The sequence below is a fragment of the Manis javanica genome, chromosome 12 (assembly GCF_040802235.1).
Source record: "Manis javanica isolate MJ-LG chromosome 12, MJ_LKY, whole genome shotgun sequence".
In the NCBI taxonomy this organism is placed as follows: Eukaryota; Metazoa; Chordata; class Mammalia; order Pholidota; family Manidae; genus Manis; species Manis javanica.
This window is the reverse complement of record NC_133167.1, coordinates 10,668,948-10,695,507: the sequence shown is the minus strand read 5'-3', so window position 1 is coordinate 10,695,507 and position 26,560 is coordinate 10,668,948. Positions and strand designations below refer to the sequence as shown.

The following is a 26,560-nucleotide window of genomic DNA, read 5'->3' as shown; positions in this document are numbered from 1 at the left end:
GAAGGAGCTCAAGCCAATCAGAGCATATCAAAGTCTTCCAGAAGTACATTAAGTCTTGCAATCCCCTTGGAAAGATTTGCTGACAACCTACTGAATAAATAATGGATTTCAGAGTTTTTTTAAAAGAGATAGTAAATAGGTACTTAAAAATAGTGATTCTCAGGTAAAAGAAGTGAGGTGTTTGGATTTTGACTCACATTCCAGCACCTACAATGTGTCAGGCATTATATGGAACACTTTTATATGTATTTTCTCTTTTGATTATTGTTATACTATTTTCTCTCTTACACATGTATCTAGCACCAGGATGTATGTTCTGGGAATTAACTCAGTGACTTGAAACATCTGCATTAATATTTCCTCAATGTGATGACATTCCTTTTTGACTCTTTTATTAGAATCGTCAAGTACACCATTCCACCTAGAGTCTTAGCCTGTATTGAATCCGGAATAGTGTATAGCAGAGTTCTCTTTGAGACTTTGAAATGTTTGAAACTGAGACTGAGATCTGTTGGTTATACATTGCCTCTGTCATCTTCAGATACTTAGTTGATATTCTTTTGGCTACAGGATAAACTAACTTGATCAAAAAAAGAACCTTTAGTGGCTCACATAATTAAAACTTCTGGTGGTGCATTTCAGCGTTTCAGAGACTTCAGATGTCAGCTTCAGGGACCCAAGTAAAGTCATTAGGATGCTGGCTGCATGTCATGGCTCTGTAGCTCTCTCTCTCTCTCTCTCCTTTTTTTTTTCTTTTTCTGTGTTAGCTTTTATATTAGTCACCTATTGCTGTTAACAAATTATATCAAATGTAGTGACTTAAAACAAAACATATTACCTCATGGAGTTTGTGGGTCGCGAGGCCGGGTGCAGCTCATCCGGATCTTTGGTTTCAGGCTTTCCCACAATACTGCGACCAAGGTGGAAGCCAGCATCCAAGTCTTCCCTAAAGGCTTGAGTGGAGAGGGTCTGCTTCCAAGCCCGTGAGTTCTTAAAGAACTGAGTTGCTTGTTGGTGTTGGACGATCAGCTGCCTGCTGAGGCATCCTCAGGTCCTTGCCACCCGCATATCTCCGTGGGGCAGCTCACAGGAGGGCAGCTTCCCTCATCACAGCCAGCGAGGAACAGTCCGCTAGCGAAGCAGAACTTACAGCCTTACGTCACATAGTTGTGAAGTGGCGCGCTGTGTTCTGTTAGTTAGCAGCAAGTCGCAGGTCGCAGTCGTGTTCAGGGAGAAGGGATTGTGAAGGCAAGAATATCAGGAATGGTCACCCATCTTGGAATCTGCCCACCACACCTTCGTTCTCACGAAGTTCTCCCCACACGGTGACAGAGCTGACAACAACTCCTGTCTTACATCATCCTAAGGTTAGCAGTTCTAGAGAAAATAGAGCTGCTTACCTCGTCAGCATCCATGTATGTACTTGTACCCTACTGACAAGGTTCTTGGTGAAAACAGTAGAAATCAACTCTGTCAAACTTAACCACAAAAGGACTTATCGGAAACATATCAGCTTCTGGAATTGCGAGAATCCTGAAGCGCTGGGCTGGAAAACCTGTGAGAACTTGGCGACCACTTGATGCCACCGGCCATTGCTTCATTGGACTCTCATCACTAGATTCTGAAGATTAGCTAGGAGGTGGATTTCCTTGGCCATAGGTTCTATGCCTGTGCTCTCACTGCCACGAAGGGAGAGGAGGGAATACCTGACCCTCCTGGACCTCCACTGGAGGTGGGACTGTGTTTATTTGTGACAGAGCTGAGATGAGCCCATATAGGTCTCATGGCTTCACTAGGGTTACTTTTGTCCACAGACACTCAGCCTAGCAGGTCGCCTTGCAGATTCCCCCTAATGGGCAGTTGTCAGTACTGTGTGCCTTAGCGGTTCTGTGCTTTTATTTAATGTCAGCTGTGCCTTACAGGCGCACCTGCAGAGCTGCTGCAGAGGCAGTGTGTAATGTCAGTGGACTCCCGGGTCTCTGAGTCATATAGGGGGTGCGGCACTCACAGTCCGAATTTTGATGCAGACCAGATTTAACTGCAAGTAGAATTTAGTTTTTCTGAAATTAGAGGCTGACTTTATGATCCAGTTTTGTCTCCCAGTCCTTGTGTTGGGTCTAGGGATTTAGGAATTACCTTAACTCTGTACTGTTGTCGTCTTTGGCCATGTGTATATAAATTTCTCTGATATGTCGGTACATCAGCTAAATTCTCAGCTTTTTGTAAGTCCAGAGAACTTGTAAACCTTCTGAAGTAAGTTCATATGTTTCCTTGCATGACGTGTCAAAGCTGTACTTACCCCTTGCAGCATTACAGTAGAATATATTAAGGCCTGTTTCCCAAGAAAGGAAAGAGATGCCACTTCTATGGGGTAATTTGTAGGGTGAAGAGTCTTGCCTACTCTCACAACGTTTTTCTTACTGACCTACTATGGCAGCTGCAATCTCACCATTAGAACTTGAACTTTGGCTTAAGATCAATGATCCTCAACCTCAACCATATTAAAATCACCTGGGGAATTAAAAAGAATAAAACCAAAATATAACCAAACAACAAAACCATGGCAGAGTCCCACTCCAGAGCAATTTTGCAGAATCTCTAGAAGTGGAGTCCAGGGAGCTGTAACTTTTAACAGCCAAGGTTGGGGCCATGCATCAGAACTAACCCTGGCAAGGGCCATCTATTTGCTCACGTTATGGTGTGTACAAGGAAAGTGTAGAAGTCATTTCCACAGTTCACAGTTGAGACTTCTTTGCTGCCCTTTCTTCCTTAGGTATCCCCATGATGAACTCCCATTCTCTGAGGTCACCTAAACCACTTTCTCCCTGTAACCTCGGAGAGCCCAGCCTACAATCTGGCCATGGAGTTTCCAGTTAATACACTGCTTAAAATATTTCCAAAAGGCTAAGCTCGCAGAAATATCTATAACAGAAATACTTCATAACAGTAGCACCTATTAAAATCAGGCTATACACAATCCAACTTCTCTTTCATTTTATGTTTACTTTCTGGAGGTGATGTGCAAATAATCATTCATGTGGTATTCTGGAATATTTCTGTCTATAGTAAGAGCAGATGGCAGAGTGTTTTTCACGTGCCAAGTTCCATTTATTCCACCACAAGGCAATGTGGAAGTGATCATGGTCTCTTTCAAATATTTGAACTCCCCATGTGCCTTTCGGTTGTGGTGGGAAGTTTTCTTGCCTATCAGTTCAGTATGTTGTAGATTTACTTGGAATCTTTGGAATTTCTGCATAGTGTAGTCATGTGAGAAGTACTTGGAAAAGGAACATTTTGGAGGCCTAATGATTAAAGGTCATTAATTCAGCAGCATTTAAGGAGCACTTGCTGTATGCTAGACCAGTGGTTTCCCACTGGGGTAGGTGGCTGGGTCTCTAGGAAGGATTTTGGAAATCTGCAGAGTTGTTTTTGGCTATTGTAATGATTAGCAGGGATGCATATTGGTATTCAGTGTGCAGGGGCCAGAGGCACTAACTGGCCTGCAGTGTGCAGGACAGTCCCCTAACACAAAAATGGCCCTGCACACCTTCCCTCTCTCCAGATCTGTTGGAAGGACATTGGTGCAGGTGAAAAATCTGTTTGTGATTATCTGAGCCTAAAACCTAATTATGCTTTTCATATAAACACTACAGTATTTTTTGGCATGGATTTAATAGACAATGATCTTTCCAAGAAAATTGTAGATCGGATTGTAAATGTAACTTAAGGGAAAGTTGTACTTTGCTTTATTTGGAGTCCAAAGTTATTTATCCTCCCATAAAAATCGATGACACCAATGGAACCCTGCATGTGGTGTGAGTCACAGAAAGCTCATCTGTATCTGCCTGCATGTTATTCTCACCTTCATGCAGATTCCATACACAGGTTCCAGCAAAAGACCATTTCATATGTCTTCTGGTGTGTGTGTGTTTCAGCATTTATAATTCGCACTTTATTATGGTAGTTTTTAAATTTTTTTTCTTATTTTTATAGCAAGGGTGTTATGTTGAGATTGTATGTGTGTATGTGTCTATGTTTTTAAAAGTGTGTGTATAAATGTGTTGTTTATAAATTCCATTCCAAGAAGATAGAGGGAGCATTACAAAATATTTGGGTTTAAGAGGCCTTGGATGTGATAGGGTTACGAGCCACAAAATGAAGCAGCAGCGTGATGGCAGACAAACCAGCGGAGAAGGAGAGTCGCAGATGCCAGACGAGCGCCGAGGATGCTGCAGGGGTCCGAGGGGCAGCCCGTGCCCTGTCCCGAGGGAAAGCTCTGGCCAAGTGTGCGCAGGAGGGCTGTTTGCCTAGGGCTTAGCTGGGTGAAGGGGGGGGAAAAGGGAGCAGTGCATACAGAGGCATGAAGGGTGGAAGCATGACTTTGGCAAAGGGCTCAAGCTAGGTGTGGGGCAGGGCTGGGGGCAGGCGAGAGAGAGGGCTAAGAGGCAGGCAGACATGCATGAAGGAGGTAACAAGCCTTGCTTGTATTTTATTCTAGAAACACTGGGGAGCTACCAAAGGGTTTATAGATTAGGATCAGCCTTGCTTGTTGATAATACACGCTTGTCACAGTGGTGAAAAGGGCCTGGCACAGGGGGCAAGGCTGACTAAGCCAGAAAGAGATTTGAGCTAAGGCATCGGTGTGGGAGAGCTAGTGAAGGTCCCCATTGATTCAGAAGGTGTCAGACCCAGGATCCACTCCTGGGTGGTCTAACTCTAGAACCAGTGCCCTTAACTCCTTCCTAGACTATCCAAGTCTGGGGTGGGCATGGGACAGTGCACAGCAGACGGAGAGATTTTTGGCAAATGGAATCCACTCAAACAGTGAATATGAAAGAGACAGGAAAGGGAACTCTAGGATGGCTTCATTATGTGAAGTGTCTGCTGAGGAAAAGAACACAAGCCTCACAGAATTGCACTGACTCTTTATCTGTGCCTCAATGAAAATATGTTTGGGAAGATTCTTGTTCATTTATTTTGCATGTAACTTCATTTACCTCTTGCTTTTATTTGTTTTATGTAATGTTGCTTTTATTTAATGATACTGACTTACATGTTGTTTTGAGGAAATTTGAATACCAACACAGACTCTGAAGAGACCTACTAATACTACAAAGCTAGTGATTATGATTTACATCTGGGATGCTATTTAAAAACTCTTGCATGTGCCAAGTGGGGGAGAGCATTCTTAACAAGTTATCCCCAAACAACAAAAATATTTAGATTTATCTACCATATTGATGAGAGAAATACTGTTCTTTAAATGAGAGCCTTGCTCAGTTTCTGTTCCCTTTATATTTAAAAAACATAATTACTAAAACTCTACTATAAGAAGTTTGGAAAATATAAAGGGCGATTTACCCTTCTAGAATTATCTGTTACTGTTTTTATGTATTTCCTGTAAATCTCATTTTTAGATATATGGTCATAATGTGTTATGCAGTATATAAAGATATTATAGTCATATTGTACAGAAATATTCTAGGAGTTAAATAAAATGATATATGGGAGCAATATTTGGATCATTCTTCCTCTCAGTTCCAACCTGGTCCCAGCTACCTGCTGAATACTGTACTAGATATCTCTAACTATCTTGCAGTCATCTTGAATTCTCCCCCACCTACTCTTTTCCCAGTCTCCTGTATCTCAGAAAATGGTTCCATCATCCATCTCATTGTACAAGCCAGAAGCCTAGACTTCTCCCTTTCCCCCACCTCCAGCTGAATCCATCAGCAAGTCCTTTTATCTCTGCCACCAAATAGACCACAAGCCATTCTCTTCTGTCCACCTCTATGCCACCACCCTCTTCCAAGCTCATTTTTCATCTGTGCTTACATCAGCCTCCCCACCGGTCTGTTTACACTGGCCATTCTTGCCTGTCTAGAGTCTGTACTCTCAGGAGACACAATAGATCACTCTTAAAAATTCTCCCATTTAGAATTCTCCAGTGGCCTTCCAGTGTACTTAGGAAGCAACCCAAATCCCTCCCCTTGACATGTAAGGCCAACAGGATCTGACTTTCACTTGTCTTCCCGAATTCATGTCACGCTGTCCTCCCTGTCCTTACACTAGGCGCCTAATAGCCACCTCGGTGTGTCTAAGACACCAAGTCCTCCCCTTCAGCACAGCTCTTACATATACGTGCTTTTCCCCGCCAGATGCTCATGCCCTCTCCTGTGGGCATAGCTAGCTCCACATCCCATGGATGTCACTTCAAATGCCATTTAAGAAGCCATTTCACACCCATTCTAGGGAAAATAGACTCACTTCCTAAACACTTACCACAATTTGCAGGTGTGTGTGAGTGTTTCCCCTACTAGAGTGTAAGCCCCGTGAGGCAGCGACCGTGTTTATCTTGTTTATGTGTAGTCAGTAAACACATGATGAGTGGATGAATGCTCCTACCTCCTTGAACCAGCTTATGGGCTGATATTGCTGCCAGGCTGAGAGAAGTGGAATTGAGGGCCAAAGAATCGCTAGACATCATCTATTATCTTGGATGCTCCTTCATAAAAGAGGCTTCCTCTTCATTTGCAGGACCCTTGTTTTGTCCGGATTGTGTCTGTCTGTGACTCAGGTAACGTCTGTGGTCAGCTGCCAGCACTATGCCTGAGGGTGTTGCCACGTTTAATAAACAAAAATGGATATTAGAGACTGCATCGCCAAGCTATACCCTATGGAGGGTATGATGTTGGAAAGTGGCTAGTTTTTATTTCTGCAGCCAAAGGTGGCCGGGCGGTGCACCTGGACATATGATAGAGTGAACAGAAACACCAGGTTCCTCCCAAATTGCCATCGCCAAAGACACCTGCTGGTACAGTGAAGAAAGCATCAAGGACAGAAACAGACAGTTTAAGAACGGTTTATCTTGGGAAGAAGCAATTCTTTCAAGATCTTTCCTAGTGGCAGTTATATTCAAAAACCTGAAAAAGTCTCACTCTATCTTACTGTACTGCCAATCTGAGACCATTTATCAAGATCCCCAAATCCCAGAACTTCTGATCATTTCAGTCCCTGTCTGGTATTAACTACCTTTACAGGAGAAAATTATGGAACCTACAGTACAGCAGGCCACTTTAAGCCGACTGCCTTTACCTTACCTTGTTCTCCTACCTTGTCCCATACTGTGTCTCCATCGAGTAGCATCCTTAATGAGGTCATTTGCTTTGCATACCATGAGATTATGTCTTAGAGTAAAACATTTCTGCTTTGTGAGCTATACCTGAGCGGGCAACCTCTTCAACTGTGGAAAGAATTTGCGGTTTAGTAGAGGAGGACCTTTATAGCTTATCACAGTTCCCAATCATAGCTTTAGCTTTTGATTCTTTAACAGTGGCACAAAGAGCAGGGGCATTTTGCATAACCACTTAGCTCAACCTTACAAATAGCCTCCTAAAGGAGTGAGGATCACTTTATGCTGATGTGATAGGAAAGAACACTGTGTGTTGGTGTTAATAATATCTGCATATTATTGGTGTAACTGAAATCCACAGTATCTTTTCTCCAGCTTTATTGAAATATAATTGACATATAACCCATAGTAATATCTGAATCTGTCTTGCTCTGAAATTACTATTCTATCATCACTACCCATTATAAGTAATGTATACCAACATTGTTTTAACTTCTCATCTTTTTTTAATTTGTTTTCTACAAAACATGTATTGAGCCCCCATTCTGTATCAGGAAATAAGCATGTGTGCATAGATAGAGGTTCATAGGACAAAAAATAATGGCTAAGGATTTTCTAGAATTGTAGAAAGATATGAACACTCAGACTGAAAAAGTACAGCAAATCTCAAGGAGGACTTAATAAATCAACAACTAGAATGTTAAATGGAAAAATGATACCTAAAATAGAAGGTCTTAGAAGCTGAGAGAAAAGGCAGGTTGTGGGCAAAAATGACTGATATTTCTTTGCGGCAGCGGTGGGTCCTGTAACTACCATCAAATAGGAAGCTGAAAGGAAGGCCTTTCAGACCACAAAGGGGAGTAGAATTTGTTACCCTCAGACTTTAACTGAAAGAATTACTAAAAGCTGAACTTCAGTGGAAGGAAACTGAATGTAGAAGCAGAGTTCTCCATTACAGAGCAATGGTACAACAAAGAAAAAGCACATTAATAAACTTAATCAAATAAATGGCTTTTCCAATTGAGTGTGTAACTGTTCAGACTTGGCGCTGATGTCTGAAACTCTTCTGTCTATGATGGCTTATTTTCACTTCAGGAAAGGTTTTTTAATGAGAGGTCTGGAGGTGGAATTCAAGCCATCTCTGAACTTCTTTAAAATTATAGGTGACCTATTTAATGTATGTGTGGTATTTCTACAGATAGTATTTGTGGCTTTCATCAGACATATAAAGGGGCTTAGAACCTAAGCAAGTTTTAGATTAAGATATTGTCCCCTATTAAAATGAAATCATATTGGTACTTAACTTGGTCTGAAGTTGATCTGTGGTGATCTGAATTTGAATATTGGATCTGTTGGTTAGTTTTTAGAACTGTTGAGACCCCAGATGAAGTATATTCTCATTGTAGTCTGTGCAGTACACAACCTGTGTGGCTGTACAACAGCAGCGATGTGTCTGACCCCTGTGGCTGTATCTCACATCACAGTCAGGATTTGATGATAGCTGTTAGGATTTTCTGAAGGGCTGTTGAGCCATCAGAAGAAATAAAGCTTCTAAGTGACCAATTTTAGGGTATAAAAATGGGTTTAGTGCTGTCATCTTGTTAGTTGAGAACACTTTGTGTAACACATTGTCTAAGGGTGTGTGTTTGCAGGAGAGGGGAGTTGTGTTGATCATTCTCTCTCCCTGTGAGAAGATTTGATACTGAAACAACTATTAACTGGTGACCATGAATAACTTGTATTTTTATAATAGAATTGTAATGTATGTTAGAAATTGTGCAATCTGTGTGATTTTATCTCCTCTTCTGCACTCCTTCAGTAGTTATTTATTGAGTGCTAGTGTCAGGCTGTTCACTGCACTGGTGTGGTCATGGGTATATGACCTGTCCCTGAGGAATTACTTTGCATTAGCATAAAGGGTGGCAGGCTGTCACCAAATCCGCAGTCCTAGCCTACAGCCTACTCAGGGCCAGAAGCTGTTCCAAGAGCAGGGTTTTCCCCGCCTGCTGCACGGGGTGTCAGCCAACAGGTGTAACTAAGAGGCGAGTAGAGGACACACCTTCCAGGGGGCTTCCTCGGATACCGCAAACATCAAAACGTCTGCTTAGTTTATATAATTATGATCATAATAACACAACCTGTTTCTAAAGCTGTTTATTTGAAAGTAGATCCCAGCCACCAATCACACACCCAGATGTGTCTTCTTCCCCAAAGCCCTGTGGCTCCACAGCACCCCGCACCCCTACCTTCCAGGACAGGGATGGAGCAGCCCGCCCCTCCCCCCGTCCATTTCCTCTCGCAGGACACAAGCATCTCTTAGCAAAGGGAGGTGGTCTGTCAAACGGTTACCATGGCATGGAGAAAGCTAACATCCCCCTTAAAATGAGCATGTATTTCCTTTCTCATTGGTGGAATCTCACCCCCTTTTTTTTTACAATGTTGAGAAATTCTCAGTTTTGATTGAATAAGATCATAATCTCTTATTTTTAATTTAAGAAAGAACACCTGTAGAGCTTAAATAAAATGACAAGGACAGCTGGAGTTTTGAGATGGGACTTCGGTGGAAAATATGAAATGTTGGGGGGTACTGCAGCAAGGTCTCTGGTCTGCCGGCCTCCCCTAGCTAGTTACCCCCAGTGAGGTTAGGACAATTAGATTTTGACTCAAACTTCTGCACTCCCATTTAGAGAGATAAGACTTCATTTAACTGTACTGTATTCTAAATTGTAAATGAGATTCAAGATGGGTTGTTTAATAGGTTGAAGTATTAAATTGAAATTTTCTCCCATGTTATTTATATCTATGTAATTCACCATAAAGATTGGTTTTAAATATTTAAAAAGCACTGATGTTATTTTATTCTTTTTCCATCAAGTGGAGGTTACTATTTTTAAAAAGCAGATTCTAGCCTCTTCTCTGTATCCCTCAAACTACCTTTTTTTTTGCCTTTCCTAGAACTAGTTGGAGAGTTTTATTTACCTTGAGAATAGGATTAAATAAGCCCAGCTTAACTTTTGGGGAGAAAGCTAAAAAAAAGCACGGTTCATGCTATTCTTCCCTGAAAGTGGGAAACCAAGTATCTGAACCATTTTTCTATTACCAGGTTACACTACTGTGAGGTAGATACATTTGATGAAGACAGTAGCTCTCCTGCAGAAATGACAGGTGTGGGGGTGTATTCTACTGGTGCTCAGGTGTGCACACCCTGATTTCCTGTGTGTGGACATGAGCAGGGGCTTGGATGGCCGGGAGGGTGGTGGAACCGGCCAGTGGGAACAGGCAGCAGCGCCCTCCTGTCTGCAGAAGGCTTCCTTCCATCTTTTTCTCTCAAGTGTTCCATTGCCTGTTCCTTTCCTCGGAGCTGACAAGTCTTTGTCTCAGTCTGCGACAATGAGAGTCACTTGCAGCTGTCTAGCTGGTGGTGTCCCAGCCCTTTTCCCTGTCGCTTGCCTCCTGTGGCAGGTGCAGTGTGTTGGTTTTGATTCTAGGTGTCCAGGGCGGGTGACTGGCCGACAGCTCTGTCAGTGCCTTGGCTCAGCAAGCAGTCTGGAGTAGAGGTTTTCACCCGCCCTGGTGCTTTTGATGAGACCATCCTGGGACACGTGAATTATTCATTCAGTAGATATTTGAGTGTCTGTCCCGTGCCAGGCACAGCTCTAGGCATGCCTAATACGTGTGTGAGAACCACAGAACTCACTGTGCTCTTGGAGTTTACATCCTTAATAACTTTTAGATGCCAGCCTTCCGGAGTGAGAGGTCATTTCCCTAAGCCATGGAAATGTATTCATGTACTTGACCTTTTTTTTTTTTTTAAGCATAACAGATGAATAAGATACAATTGCTGCCCACAGAGAGTTTGTAGGAGACAGACAGACAAACAGGCCAACATGTAAACACTGCCACCCAGCAGGCTGGAGGTGTGCTCTGACAGAGGCAGGAGCAATAGCCTTGAGGGAGGGTGGTAGAGGGGGGACTGGGGCATGATTTTTATAACAGGAGTGCTATTCAGCTTAGCTTTGTGGTCACCCATGATCACTTGGGAGGTCTAGCATAGAATGGGGGGATGGGTTTAGTGGATGATGAGGGTAGAGGGTAGGGATGGGCAAGGCCACCTGTTAGAAGGCGTTGACTGTAGGCTTGAGTGTTATGTAAGCAGATGAGTGAGTTTCACAGCTTAGCAAAGCTGTGACTTACTCTCTGTTTTAGGGCAAAGGAGACTGCTGGAAGATTTTCTTTCATCTGTTCTTTTACTCATTCAATATTACTTAGCAGGTGCTTACCTTGTATTTATATTTGTAAGTGACCCGCCAGTCTTAGATGCTATTTTAAGAAGAGTGGGACTAATTTAATGCCCCAACTCATCTTTCAAGCTTGAAGTTAACATTTTTGTTTCTTTTCACTGAGCAACTGAAAGATACATATGAACATGACATTAAGAGGAAGCAAGTGGACATCTCAGTCTCTTCTGCTGAGTTTCTCTTGCTCTCTGCTTCACTCGGCAGTCAGTGGTGTATAGAAATGGAGCAGCCTGCTCCACTGTGAACACAGATACCACTCCTCACAATGGCTGGGTAGTTCAAGATTTAATTCAGGGAAAGTGGATTTCATTTACATTTTGTGATAAGAGCTGCAGAGAAAAACTGGACGAAATATAATGGGTTGCCTTTACAAAATGCTTCCACTGCTCTGAAGGAACCAGCCCACTTCTCTGTCAAAGAGGGATATTGCATTTTAAACACATGGTGGTGGTTGTTCATTGTACTTTTTGTTTTTAAGGTAGGAAATGTTGTTCTTTGGGCTGAATTGAATACTACTCAGCATAAAAGATGCAATGTGGAACAAAGCCTGCAGACTGTGACTAATTGACATGCACTGGGCTAATGAGAAGACAGAATGTACCTAATCAGCAGCAGAGCACATATTCACAAAGGGTATCCTTCTCTCCTAGGACTTCCTTCGCTGGGCATCTGGCCGGCATCCTTGTTGGACTGATGTACACTCATGGGCCTCTGAAGAAAATTGTGGAAGCATGTGCAGGTACAGAACAAATACCTTTGGCATGACAACAAGTTAAAGTTCATCTTAATTTTGGTAGGAACAGAAGCACCCCAAGTTTCTCTGTGGTTCAGTTTATGAATTCCCTGATAGGCTGTTTTTATACAAAGAGGTAAAACAGCTGGTGCAGTTCCTCACACTGCTGCAGAGAAAAGGCTGTAAATCCAAATTTTAAACCTCAGGCTTTCTTAGGGCACAAATAATGTGATCCATTTGTACCCTTGGCATTAATGCTCCACAAAACCACGATTTCCCTGAAAATGCAGAGATCTAAAGTGGGTTTAAAATAATAAATTCTTCTACAGCATTCCATGAATTAATATATGTGTAAGACAAAGTTAAAAAGAAAAATAAATCTGTCCTGAAATACAGGGCCAGTATTTTACAAAATTAAGAATGACCACTAGGTCCATGGTGGGCAAGACATATATTCATGCCTGGGCAAACCAAGTCTGTTAGTGCTTGAAGCATGGCTCCTGCTTTTAAAAAATTTTTTGCTTTTTTTCCTGCTTCAAATTAGTGATCAATGAAATTACTATATTTTATTTAGAAATATATTGATTTCTTAGACATCTTAATTTAAAATGCTATACCAGTTTTGACTTACAAGGAAACTATTTTGTGAATACTTGTTTTATAGACTATATGAGTTCCAATATTTCATCTTTTTTTCATGGGAAATCTGCTGAGACTATTTTACCTTTTCTTGAACCATAAATAATTTGTTTTCACAGTTTGTGCCGATGACTGGTATTCTCAAGAACCATATAATATTCATGATATTAGAAAGCTTTCCGGGCACTGCACTGTTGCCTTTATTAGCAGCTTGTGTTCACTTGTGGATGATTTTTACAGACTGCACTGCATCTAAACAGATTCACATTTTCCTACATTTGCTTAGTTCTGTGTTTCTGCTGTTTGTACTTGGAAGAGGCAGCAGGAGCTTCATTTATTGGAAATGTCCAGTTTTATTATATTTCTGATACAACTTAATTATAGAAATCTAGTAATGAGCTTTTTTGCCCTGATGCTCTTGGTTCTGATAAAGGAAAAGAAATGATTCTTGGGAGTTTAATGTTTTGTTTCATTTTTCTATGTGTATCTGAAGATTTAGTGGTTAGCAAAGCTTTCTGCAGACATACCACAAAATTCAGGCAAGTGTTTTGTTTTTAAAGAGGACTTTCCACACAATTATAACATTTGAATTCTTAGTTTCTCTTCTTAAAATCTTGTCTATTTTCTATGGAGACTTATTTTCACATCATTCTATTTTCAAAATCATACAATAGAAAAAGTAAACACCAAAAGCTGAAACAACCATTCAGTGCTATTTATAATTTCACTGCCTTTTTTTTTTGGATGGAGCCAGAGAAAGCTCTAGAGTGAGCTGAGAATTGAGGTAACACAAAATCTGTGGGAAATAACCAAGCAGGTGCAGGCTGTGTCTGATAACTCACACTGAAGGGGTGCCTGTTTCTCCTTTAGAGTGCTGAATTGACTATCCTGCTGCTCTTCTAGGGACAAGAAAAGGGAAAGTCCCTTAGGAAGGGTAAGAACTGTGGTTCTCCTGACAGTCTTGTTGGGGGCAAGTTCTCTCTATAGCCAGATCACCTCTGCTTGCACAGATGCTTCAAAGCCCAAGCTTGGCACCTTGGAAGGCAAAGACTATCTTAGGTCAACAGGACCTTTTAAGTAACTTCTGAGAGTGTAAGTTAGGGTTTCATTGTCACCTGCATATTCTTTTCTCTATAGGGCTAAGCCCCAATCAAAAGGGAGTTTAAAAATTTATTACAAATCATTTGAAATGACCTTGACTTTGTTTTAAAGAACCACCTACTTGTTGGAAAGATTAGCAGTTGAAACCTCCTGGCTGTTCTGTTCCATTGGTCATTATGTCTGTTTTCACACCAGTACAATACTCTTTTGAATACTTTAGCTTGATAATAGAGATTGAAATCAGGATGTGTTAAGATGGCTATTACCAAAAAGATAAGTGATAACAAGTGATGAGGTGAGGATTTTGGTAAGTATGCGGAGAAAAGGGAACCATTGTACACTGTTGGTACGAATGTAAGTTGGTACAACCATTATGGAAAACAGTGTGGAGTTTCCTCAAAAAATTAAAAACAGAACCAATACAAGATCCATTAATGCCACTTCTGAGTATATATCCAAAGGAAATGAATCAGTATCTTGAAGGGATATCTGTACTCCCAATGTTCATGGCAGCATTATTCACAATAGCCAAGATAGGAAAACAATCCAATATTGTGGCTAGAATATTATTCAGCCATAAAAAGGAAAGAAATCCTGCCATTTATGACAAAGTAGATGAACCTGGAAGACATTATACTAAATGAAATAAGCCAGACAAAGACAAATACTGTATGACATCACTTGTATGTGGAATCTAAAAAGCCAAACTCCTGGAATCAGAGAGAACAGTGGTATCCAAGGGTTGGGAGGTGAGAGAAATAGGGAGATGTTGGTCAAAGGGTACTGACTTCCAGTTATAAGGCAAATAAGCCCTGGGAATCTAATGTACAACATGGTGACTATAGTTATCAATAATACGGTATTGCATACTTGAAATTTACTAAGAATAAATCTTGAATGTTCACACCCACATACCCACACACAATGGTAACTATGTGAGTTGATGGATGTGTTAATTAACTTGACCCTGGTCGTTTCATAATGGATATGTATATTAAATCATCATGTTGTACACTTCCTAAAAAATATACTTCAGTAAAGCTGGGGAGCAAAACCTTATGGATCCAATTATAATGTCTGTTTCCTTCTTATTTAGGCATTTTTTCCTCTAATAGTGGTTATCCAGGACAGCAATACTACTTTAATAGTTCAGGTAAGCACTTCATTTCATTTAATATATTTTAATGTACATTTTAAAATTATAGTGTTTGCCTCGGTAGAGCTGAAGGTAATAATAGTTTATGCTGTTGTATTATAGTTTACACATTATGTACTTGTGCCTCCAAGATGCCTAAAAGCTAGATGGAAGGGTAGCCCAAGGAGCATGTTTGGATGGGTTGGTAGAGAAAGCCAGGGAAGGAAGTAAATCTGGCATGAAAATATTATATTACTGGTATGTGGTCTGTCAGACATGGTAGATTCATCCTAGACCCAGATCCCTTGATTCTTGGCCTAAGAGACCATCCTGCTGGCTAAGTGTTGGAAATCATTTCAGATATGTAATTCTCCACAGTCCACCCCGTCTACATATTCAGGAAGAATGATGCTAACCCTGAGAGACTAAGAATAGGCATCCTCTAAAATTAATACCATGTGACTTAAAAAGAGGAGAAGGCATTTTTTTAGATAACTTGTATATAGGTAGAAAAACTTCCTGTTAAAGCCTTTGACCTGCTTTAGACTAAGACCACTCATGCCAGCCTGGGGAGGCTGCACTGGTACCAGCAGACAAGTATTAAAGAAGCCATACGCTGTGGAAGCTCAGGCCAAGTGACAACCACTGTAGCTTAAATCTGGAGTCAGCAACCTTTTCTGTAAAGGGCCAGCTAGCTAATGTTTTAGACTCTGAGGACACTAATGTTTTAGACTCTAAGGACTTTGTTGCCCATATTGTCTCTGTTGCAACTTGTCAACCTGTCATTGTATGAAAGCAGCCATAAACAATTCATAAACAGATGAGTGTAACAGTGTCCCAATAAAACCTTATTTACAAAAACAGGCAGTAGGCTGGATTTGGACCACAAGTTGTAGCTTTTTAACCCTTGGCTTAACTAATATAGGTACAAAGAAATATGTACGTTTTTTTATATATAGTGCTTTTGCTTTATTTTCCCAGAGAAGATACTTGTCCGCAGACTGATTTGCCCTGTAGCACTTTGTGAGTGGTTATTTTGTAGATTGCGAAGCCAGCCATCATGGGAGAGAAAGAAAAAGCTATTGTCCCTGTCTCAGAAAGCTTATAATCCAGGAGTGAGAATGTATTTACCATACATTTGAAAAGATGAAATAATAGAAACTAGTAAGACTAATTAGGGTATAGGAAGTAAAATGCTGACCTGTGGAGTGGGTGATACAGATTATGGACTGGTAGCTAGTAAATAGTTATTATTTTATTAATAAACTCAGTATTTATTGAGTTTTTACTATGTCCCCTTCTACTCATTTCCCCCCTTCTACTCATCCCCCACCCTCCTATTCCGCCGTGGACAACACTGATATGATTTCATTTCTATCACCATAGATAGTTCGCCTGAGCTCCAACTTCATATACTCAGTTGCTAAGTACTCTTTTGTAGGCTTCCTTCATTTAACCTGATATTTGATGATCCATATGTGATATCATATGTATCAGTAGTTTTTAATTCTTTTTTTATTCCTGAGTGGTATTTTTAAAAAATTTTATATATTATATACCACAGATTTTCTAGATATCTTTTTATTAATGATTTCTAACTTAATTCTCTTTTTGCTAGGGAACACACTCTGTGTAGTTTCAATCCTTTTAATTTTATGAAACTTTCTTTTGTCCCCGTATATGATCCATCCGGGTGAATGTATGCATTGCCCTTGAAAGAATGTTTATTCTGCCATTGCTGAATGTAGTGTTCCATGCATATCAATTAGGTCAAGGTGGTTTAGACTTATATCTTCTAGGTCTTTACTATTTTTTTTAATCTAACTTTTCTGTCAATGCTAAAAGAGAGGGATTAAAAATCTCCAACTATGATTATAGAATTACTTTTATCTTCTTTTAATTCTGTCAACTTTTGACTCATTTTTTTGCTTTTCCATTAATTTGGGAGGGTTTCAGATTTTATTTCTACAAATATTTTATTTCCACCAATTTCTGAGACTTAAATGACATAAAATTTAGACATTTTGATAGTGTCCCTTGAGTCCTTCAGGCTCTGTTAAATTTTTCAATCCTTTTTCCTCTGTGTTCTTCATCATGGGTACTTTCTATTGATTTATCTTCAAGTTCACTGACTTTTTCCTCTGTCATCTCCTTTTTGCTATTGAACCTATGGAACCTATCTAGGGAGTTTTTTTTAATGTTGTATTTTTAGTTCTAAAATTTCCATTTGGTTCTTTTTTTACAGTTTCTATGTCTCCCCTAAAGACTGTCTCTCCGTTCATTTCTCTAGTGTTCACCTTTATCTCATAGGGCGTGGCTATTATAGTTGCCTTAAAGTCTGTCTGATAATTCTAACATCTCAGTCCTCTCATGTGGCTGGCATCTGTTGCTTTTCTTTTCCTCCTAAGAATTGGTCACATTCTTCTGTTTTTCTTGTTTTGTTTTGTTTTGTATGTCCAGTAATTTTATCTTACATCTCAGCATTTTGAATATTACATTGTGACATTCCAGGTCCTGCTGAAATCCTCTCGAAAATGTTAATTTGTTTTTTGGTTTTTGTTTGCTTTAGTAGATAGTCACTCTAGTTAGGTTTATTTAGACCATAGATTCTTTCTCTCATTCTGTGGGCAGTAGTTTCCAGTGTCAGCTCAGTTTTCAAATCCTTTTCTGTGCTATCGGGGCAGGTGTGCTCATGGATTAATCTCATACTTGTGTGGTGGGTTATGTAGTAGTTCAGTTTCCAAAGCCTATGCCTTTTTTAAATCCCTTTGATTTGCATGTATAGCTCAGGGATGTACCCAGGGCTTGTGTCACTTGATCCACAAAAATAGGAGATTCCTTTTATGTGGATCCAAATCTCATGTGGTATCACATTCCTTTGGCCTTAAGAATGTTCTTAAATATTTCCTCTAGTACAGGTCTTTTGGTAATTAATTCTCCCATAGCGTATTCCTCCACCCTTTCTGATTTCCACTTACACCAGTGTTTGGTTGCTTCATGTTGTCCCTCAAGTCCCCAAGGCTCTGTTATGTTATTTTGTGTGGGGGGGCTTCAGTTTGGATAGTTTCTACCACTGTGTGTTTAAGCTCCCAGTTGTTCTTCCACAGTGTCAAATCTGTTGTCAATCTCACCTGGTGAATTTTCCCTCAGATCTGGTATTTTTCAGCTCTAGAAGTCCCATTTAGTTCTCTTTTATATTCTTCATTTTTCTCCTCATTATATTCATGTTTTTCTTTAAATCATGAGCATGGTCATAACAGTGTCTTACTTAAAGTCCCTGTTAATTCTGCTTTTCAGTTTTTGTTTTTTTTATCTTCTTCATTAGACTGATTTTTCTCCTGGTGGTAGGTCACAATTTGTGTAAGTTTTGAGTGGATGCTAGACATTGTGTACTTTGTGCTTTTGAGTACTAGGGCTTATCTTCTTTTAATTAAAGAATAGTGGACCTTGTTCTGGCACAGAGTTAAGTTTCCTGATAATTAGCTCAATTCTTCTGGGGCTTGTTTTTAAATTCTTTAGGGTGAGTCTACAGTAACTTTTATCCTAGGGTTAATTCTGCACTACTTCTGAAGTGTTACTCTTCTGGGATCTCTCCTGAATGCCTTTTGTTCAGCAAGGACTCTCCTATGGCTGGTTATAAGGCAAAGGTCTCTCAGCCCTGCCTAAGCTCTGAAAATAGTTCTACTTCATAGCTCTCGGTCATTCTTCACCTGGTCTTATAGAATTTCACCTATACATACATGGCTTAATATTCAGCAAAATCTCGAGGGAACCCCAGGCAGATTTCTGGAGGTTTTTCAGTACATAGTTTTCTCCTTTGCTTTTACTCTGCCCTGCAAATAGTAGCTCAACTCAGGAAGCCTGCTGCTCCTACTTGTGTAGCCCCTTCCTGCATATAGTCTGGAAAGTATCTTTAGGCTCATTTCCTTTATTTCATTTCTCCCAAGGTTCAAAATCCTGTACTGCCTATTATACAGTGTCTGAAAACGTGTCTCATATATTTCCTCCAGTCTTCTACTTGACTATGGCAAGAAGGCTAGTCCAATCCCAGTCACTCCTTCCCGGCAGAGGCAGAGTACCTCCTAGCGATGCTGACACAGTGCATTCAGTGCCCAGCCGGGAGGCAGTAGGGTCGCAGTTACCGGAGGTTATGCAGATGAAGTGCAGTGCTGCATGAACTCTGTCCATTGCTGACAGAACAGAAGGAAGGGAAAGCAATGGGAGGAAAGGGCTTTTCACGCCTTTATGAAAGTCCTGTTTGGGATTCTCCAGAATGTGCTGGAATGCCACTGAAGGATTTAATCCATAGAATTCTATTAGAGTTCCATTCAAGCTGTGTTTTTGATGTAGTTTTAAAGGCTTGGATTATAAGTATCAATCCTAGTTGTATTTATGAATCACCTGAGGAGCTTTTACAGGTTTGACATATCCATGCCTTGAATTTACCCCAGACCCAATTATATCATAATGGGATAGAGACAGGGACTTGGACTTTTTATTAAAGCTTCCCAGGTGATTCTGATGGGATCAGGAACAACACTCATAGGCTCATGTGATTCGGGTCACCTAAGCTTGGGGACCACAGAAATGAATACTGTCGCTGCTCCAGGAAGGGGCTCTGCTTCTGAGACTCTCACCTCTGCGGATTTGGATGCTTAAAGTCCTGGCAACGTGATCTTGGTGCAGGAGAGGAACAGTTGCTGAATAATGACAGCTTACCTGCCTCTGTTTGTGGACTCACCTGAGGAGGCATGAGATGATTCGATATCAACAGACTTATAGCCATTTGGAAGAGCACTGGGTCCTTTTGGAGTTGTGGAGACCAGTTCACAGTGATTTAAGAAGAGCTTTGTTGGCCTGTGTGATTAGAAAGAAGGTGGGTTGGGTCGGACAGGAAGACCATTTTGGTTCTGTCTCCCATTGTCATTTCCTTTGCCTGGTGACCTTATTCTCTCCACTAGGCAGGTGACATGGCCCCTAACACCTTGAAGTTGCTAGTGGATAAAAGGCTTCTCTCCTATTTGGTTTTTTAAGTCCCCAAAAGATACAGAAATGTTCCACTGGACAAAGATAATAATAACATACTTGTGCAAAGACATGGCTTAAACCATCACAGTCCTAATATTTTGTGTGACAGCTGGGAAACCGAGGTTTAGAAATGTTAAATATTTTGGCTAAAGTCATACAGATAATTAGTGCTATAACTAGGACTAAAAATGCAAGTCACTGATCCCTAGCCCCTGCTTTTCCTAGTGTACATGTGTGTGAATGTACAGGGAAATGGGCATTCTGGTGCTTAGCCTTACATAAGAGGGCAGTTCCCTTACTGTGTTTTCTTTCTTTTTCTTTTTTTGCACTTAGTGAAAAAAAAAGAAAAAAGGGAAACCTGCTCCTTTCCTCTTTCATATGTAAGATTACCATATTTATATTCCTTCCTCTGAAGTGAATGGATTTCTTCAAAGGCAGAGTTACATGAGGCCAGGTGGCCATGCTAATGGTCTAGGGAACTTTTATGAGAGCATATGTATCTCTTACAAGTAATGATTTATTCTTAATATGGTTGTCCTTAGCTGGAAAAGTCTTTATAGGTCAAAGAACCGCATGAATGTTTAAAAAGCTGTTACCAATTGTTCTGATCTTAGTGGTGTTTCTTGATCTCTTTTGCCATGAAACCCTGGTATGTGTATGAGGAACAGATGGAGTAGTTGATAGAATAATGATAACCAGAATTTCTTTTACTACAGAGCCAAAGTACATAGCTACAAAAGAATATTAAACTAGTATTCATCACAGGATATAGTTTAAACTTATGTATCTTTAGTGTTTGATTGTTAGGTTTTTTTCAGCCATGTTTATTATGAAGGTTTAAAAATATATGATTGGGCCAGTGCAACAGCTGTAGAAAATTTTTGGTCCTAGGAGACCTGTTCTCATTATAATAGATGTTGATGGAATTTTTGTTTTTGTTGATGATTTATGACTGATGATATAGAACCTTTATCCACACTACTCTTTTTGACTTAAGGCACTAAAACTTTCCCTTTCTCTCTCTCCATGTTTTGTCTGACAAGTACCAAATTAGATTTTATAATATTCAGATGTTTGGAGTTGTAGAGTTTATTTCATTAAGGCCCTGCTGGGTTGTTTTTTTATAAGAACATGAAGAAATATATTTTTCTATGCCAAGAAAATGTTGCATCAAGTAGTAGCAAATTTACCTGGCCATTAAAACTCTATAGATGAATATAGTATTTCTAGCATCTGTATAGATAGGTAGTCACAACTTTGGGGTTATTTTGAATTTTGAATTACCTGAACATTTTCAAGGATAGATAGGTAGAAATGTTGCTTAGACCATATTTAACAAAATGACTTTCCACTGGGGTTTAAAAGTGGTAATAAGCCCTATGGGAAAGTGCCCAATAGGCTTTTTGTGGTGCAATCAGATAATTGGCACTCTTAGAGAATTGGGCGGCCTCTGTATTCAGGGATTGCTGAAGCATCCCATGGTATTCAGGGACTTATCTGTAAATATTGTTATGTTTTGGAATGGTTGTCCCTTTCTTTTGTTCTTTGTGAAACAGATGTGTGGGTTATGCTTTAACCAGTTGCCCTTCTATGAATAGGTTTGTTTGTTTGTTTGTTGTGTTTTGGTGAGAAGTACAGAAAGCAAAATTTGTAGCAATGCCACTGTCCCCTTGACTCTCAGGATGTGAAACTTGCTGGTTGGTGTTCCCCAAAACAGTGGTGGAGGCTGAATGTCTCTGATGGTTCTGTTGAGTAGAGATCAATTTGAGAAAGGATGTCCATATTTAAAATGTAACAAGATCCCACCTCAGGCCTAAACCATTGTGAGGATTTGGGAAATTTACTTGTATCTTTCTCCTACTTTAAATATCGTAATATGCCTATTCTGCCATGGAAAATATGAGAGAAAATATGGGCGTTGGGTTATTGGAGGTATATAGTAAATCCCCACTAATTTTTACTGTAATAGGAGGAAGTCTTGCCAGAATTAGCTTCCAAGTCCTGAACAATTTTATTTACTGTTTATGTAAATCATTCATTTTTGTGAGTTTCAGGATGTTCAGTAAAATAGTACCAAAATAGAAGAGTATTATAGTAATTAATACTATAGTAAGAGCGAGCAAAGGCTCTGAATAGACCTTTCTCCAAAACAGATACACAAATGGCCAGGAAGCTCATGAACAGACACTCTGCCTCATGAGTCATCTAAACCACAGTGAGACTGTCTTTTCATTGTTTATATGAAAGTAAAGACTTGCAGAGTGCCTGAAAATTATTATGGGAAGTGGTTAAACTGTTTCCCTTTTAATCTTGTATATTAGGAAAGCATTTTGTTCATAACCAATGCAAAAAGTAAATTTTAAAATTGCCTCAGGACCACTCATCAGATATTCTAAATATGAAATCTCAATTAACTGGTTTCTACCCTACAGTGTTCTGCTTTTTTGGCTGGATTGTGTTTTTTTCTATAGTCTTAATTAAAGCAATAAGAAGCTTAAGCTCAGTCATGTACTATGTTGGTTGATAGGGAGATGTATGACCCAAGACTTATAATAAAAGGGTAGGAATTTTCATCCATAACAAAAAGCACATTAATTAGACATTTGAAACATCATCTTCAAAAGATATGATAATGGAAGGAAAGAAGAGAAAAAATTAAAGAAACTGTTATTCTCTTCCATTACACAAGAATCAGATTGTTAATCCTCCATGGGAAAAAAGTCTCCTCAAAACAAATTCCATAAAGTAGGTGATTAAAGAAAATGTAAAGAGTATATTCAAACTGACTTGAAAAGATTGATGGAAAGTGAACTTTGCTCTGTAATTCACCTTTATTAATGGGGTATCTAAGTTTGATACTTAAAGCATTATTTAATGACTGGGTTTTCTCTTCTCTCATTTCACCTAGCAACCAATTTCTTGAAAGTGCTTTTAAGAAAAACTATGATCACTGACATAGGATTGTAATTACAGAGACATTGGCTTCTATATCTCAATGTAGTCATTACTGTCTGAAATATACCCAGCACCGAAGTCCTGGAGTATATGCATTAAACGTTGGTTTGTCTCTCCCTGTATAGAGCCGCCAGACAGTAAGGCTTTCTCAGCTGTCATTCCAGGCAGCCCCTTGACTCCAGTCAGGACTTCACTGAAAATGCTTGACATATTAAACTGCTCTATACCAAAAAAACCCACTCTAACTGATAGGAGCCCCGTGCTAGTCCCCTCCCCGGTACTGCTTATACCTTCTAAATGACTATCTTCTTCCTCATCAGCACATACAGACTCACTTATGAGCAGTCCCATGTTGGGCACTGTGGATACAGTGACAGGACAGTCACTGCCCACCCTCAAGGAGGCATTCTCCATTTGTCATCTTTTCTTTTGAGGATTATCACTATACACAAAATAAGGACATACGTTGTTTTATTGTCTTTGCTTATAAATTAAGAAGTGTGAACAGAACAGTCCAACGTTCTTTAACCTTTTGGTTGTTCTCGTAGGCTACTCTGGATATCAGAATTATTACCCGTATGGCAGGCCAGGTGACCCTGAAGAAGTACCCAGGAACTATGACGTGTACACAGCGGGGCTGAGTGAAGAGGAACAGCTGGAAAGAGCCATAAGAGCCAGCCTCTGGGACCAAGGTCGGAGTTTTGCACCCTTCTCTTATTTTAAAGCATACCTCACATGGTGAGATGGTCTGAAATAGGACTATTTGTAGCAAATTAAACTTTAAATAGTTTATAAAAAGGATATGTAGATGAAAAAATGTGTACAGATTGTGATTACAAGGAGTGGAGTGTGATGTCATATTCCCAGCAGCCTAAGCTAATAAGGTGCCAGACTGTGCATGTATTGTTAAAGTGATTCTTTTTATAGGCCTTCTGTGCTGAATACTTTGGTGTTAAAGTCAAGAAACTTTAAAAAAAAGAATTCTTAGGTACATGAAAAAAGGGGTTTATTTTGCATTCATATATGTACAGCAGGTTCTGTATCACTGTATATAAAGTGTTGCCCACAAACCTTCCTCAAAATCATGTAGGCGGGTTGATAAGAATTCAAACCCCCAACCTACTGAACCATTCTCTCTGGGGGCAGGCCCTAGGAATTTGTATTCTTAACCCGCTTTCCAGAAGATTCTTTCACAAACTGAAGTATGAAACCACTGTATTTATTTTGCCATCTTTGGTCTCAGTTTGAATTATGAGTTTGATTATTACTGTCTTTATTGCTTAGTAGTGACAGAAAATCATCTCTTCACTCAGTAAGGTCTTATTATGTTTAATGGATTATGTTAGGTCCAGTAGGGAACACAGAAAGGTAAGCAATGAATATGGCCTCATGAAGTTCACAATCTGTGACGGGGACATGCTTTGCTAGATGCCATAATGCACAAGTAACCATAATATCAGATGCCTACGAGAGGCTCAGGCTAAGTGGAGAGGCAGTGAGAGGGGAGCTTTTCCTTAACGAGAGCTGCCAGAGCTTCATAGACGTGCTTTGGAGCTGGACCTTCAAGAATGTGCAGAATTTGCAGAGATGTGGAAGGGGCTTCCAGGCAGGAGTCAATATCCACACGGACAGAGAAGTAAGGAGCATGAGCAGCTAGCCCTCACTTTTGAAGGGCATTAAGAAAAGAAGGGGAAGAAGAGTGATAAGCTAGGCTGGTGTCCCGTCACAGAGGTCCTACAATTAAAGGACAAGCAGAAAATGGATATGGTATAAGGTGTAAATGTCAGTAAGAGTTCTGCACGGGGAGTGACATGATCACAGCTGTATTTTATGAATCTGGTAGCAGTCATTCCACAAACAGTGATTGAGCACCTGTGAGGGTGCCGGGAAGGTGCCAGGTGATGGGAATACATAAATTATAACAGCTTGATTTCTGCCTTTAAGGAGTTCAGTTTTAGCAGCAGTAGTGTGTGGAGGTGACAACAAGGTGGGGAGTGACAGCGAGAGGGGAGACAAGTCAGCAGACTATTGCAGCAGTCTGAACCAGAAATGAAAGCCTAGCTGATTTTATGAAGGTGGCAGGGGAAGTGGAGAGGATGAGATGAAGTGGTATTTCTCAGATGGGCAGTGTCAGAACTGTGGTGCATCAGTCATCTGTAACTGTGTAACAAATCACCCTGACACAGGTGGCTTGAAACAATAAACATTTCTTCTTTCTCTTGAGCACATGGGTCAGCTGGTCAGGCTTATGTGATCTTGGCCAGTGTGCTAAGGTGTCCCCAGTGGTCAGCTGGAGCTGACTGCTCTATCATGACCCCATTTATATGCCTGCCTGACCTTGTCCAAGGTGATGGTAGAGATTAGGCCATGCATTGCTCCTTGTCCAGCCAGCTAGTGACTCCTTCACAAGGCCTCAGCACAAGGGTTCTGAGAGAGTGTGGAGACAAGCAAGCCTCATGTTACACTTAGTCAGTTCCACCGTGTTTTCTTGCCCAAGCAAGTCAAGGACCTGGTTCGTGGAATAGGGAAATAGACTCCACCTCTTCATGGAAGGAACAGCAAAGTCACTTTGCAAAGTGTATGGATAGAAGCAGAGGTAGAAGGTAATGGCCATTCTTGTAGTCGCTGTATCTCATGAGGTCGGTGAACTGCTGATATCACAATCACCAGAGCTGCCTGAGCCTTGGGATCCTGAACTCTGGGGGCAGGGCCCCAGAGTCTTCACCTTAACAAATTCTCATGGTTATTCTTTTCACACAGGAGTTTAGTCACTATGAGGCAAGACATGAAATATTATGGGACACGTAGGTCAGAGCAAGGCTACTCAGCATGGACATTTTACAAAACTTTATTTAAGACCATAGAGGAATAGTGTTAAGGGAATATTTTTGGAGTGATAGAATTATCTATATCTTGATTATTATGTTATATAAACAGCTCCTTGTATTTCTCCAAACTCATATAACTGTATACCACAAAGAGTAAATTTTCCTAAAAAGAAATTATAAAAGAGTTAAATAAAAATTAACAAGAAGCCCAGTGGTAACTGGTAGTCTTGCAAAGATCATCGAAGACTACAAAAACCATCAGTTAGGAGATTGTTGAGACACAGGACACTCACACAGTGGTGAAGTATCAGCTCAAAGAGGAACGTGTTACAGCAAAGGGAAAAAATGTACTTTTGCAACAGAGAGAGGTAGTCACCTCCTGAACCTAGTGATCACACTTAGCGTTATTAGTGGGTTGCCTGATGTGGTGTATTAATGCAGTATAAGAACACAGCATCATCAATGATGTATTCTTTCTAACTATGTTTAACCCAGCTCTAATTAAGTCTTCCAAGGTAAGTGTCAATATACTAGAAATCCATGGAATAGAGGAACAAGTTGAATAACACCAGGAAGAAATAATCAGACAAAAGGTGGGATTTCTGCAATTCAAGGAGACTAGTCTCTGGAAAAAAACCATCAATATCAAAAAAAAAAGCAGGATGTGGTTTTATATTAAAAGGAACCAAACATTACAGGAGAACTGTGAAA

The 26,560-nt window shown here is 40.2% G+C and overlaps 1 protein-coding gene across 8 annotated transcripts in view; it reads left to right on the top strand.

The window, feature by feature from the left end:
- RHBDD1 (rhomboid domain containing 1) overlaps nucleotides 1–26,560 on the top strand; it is a 118,128-nt gene that overhangs the window by 45,266 nt on the left and 46,302 nt on the right. For all 8 annotated transcript variants that reach the window (XR_012123486.1, XM_036997795.2, XM_017660516.3 and 5 more), the window contains 3 exons: nucleotides 12,081–12,169; nucleotides 15,000–15,056; nucleotides 23,570–23,713. Coding sequence is in view for 7 of the 8 variants with exons in the window: in XM_036997795.2 (XP_036853690.1) it covers nucleotides 12,081–12,169; nucleotides 15,000–15,056; nucleotides 23,570–23,713 (290 nt within the window). In the remaining variant the exon portion in view is untranslated. The remainder of the gene's footprint in view (nucleotides 1–12,080; nucleotides 12,170–14,999; nucleotides 15,057–23,569; nucleotides 23,714–26,560) is intronic.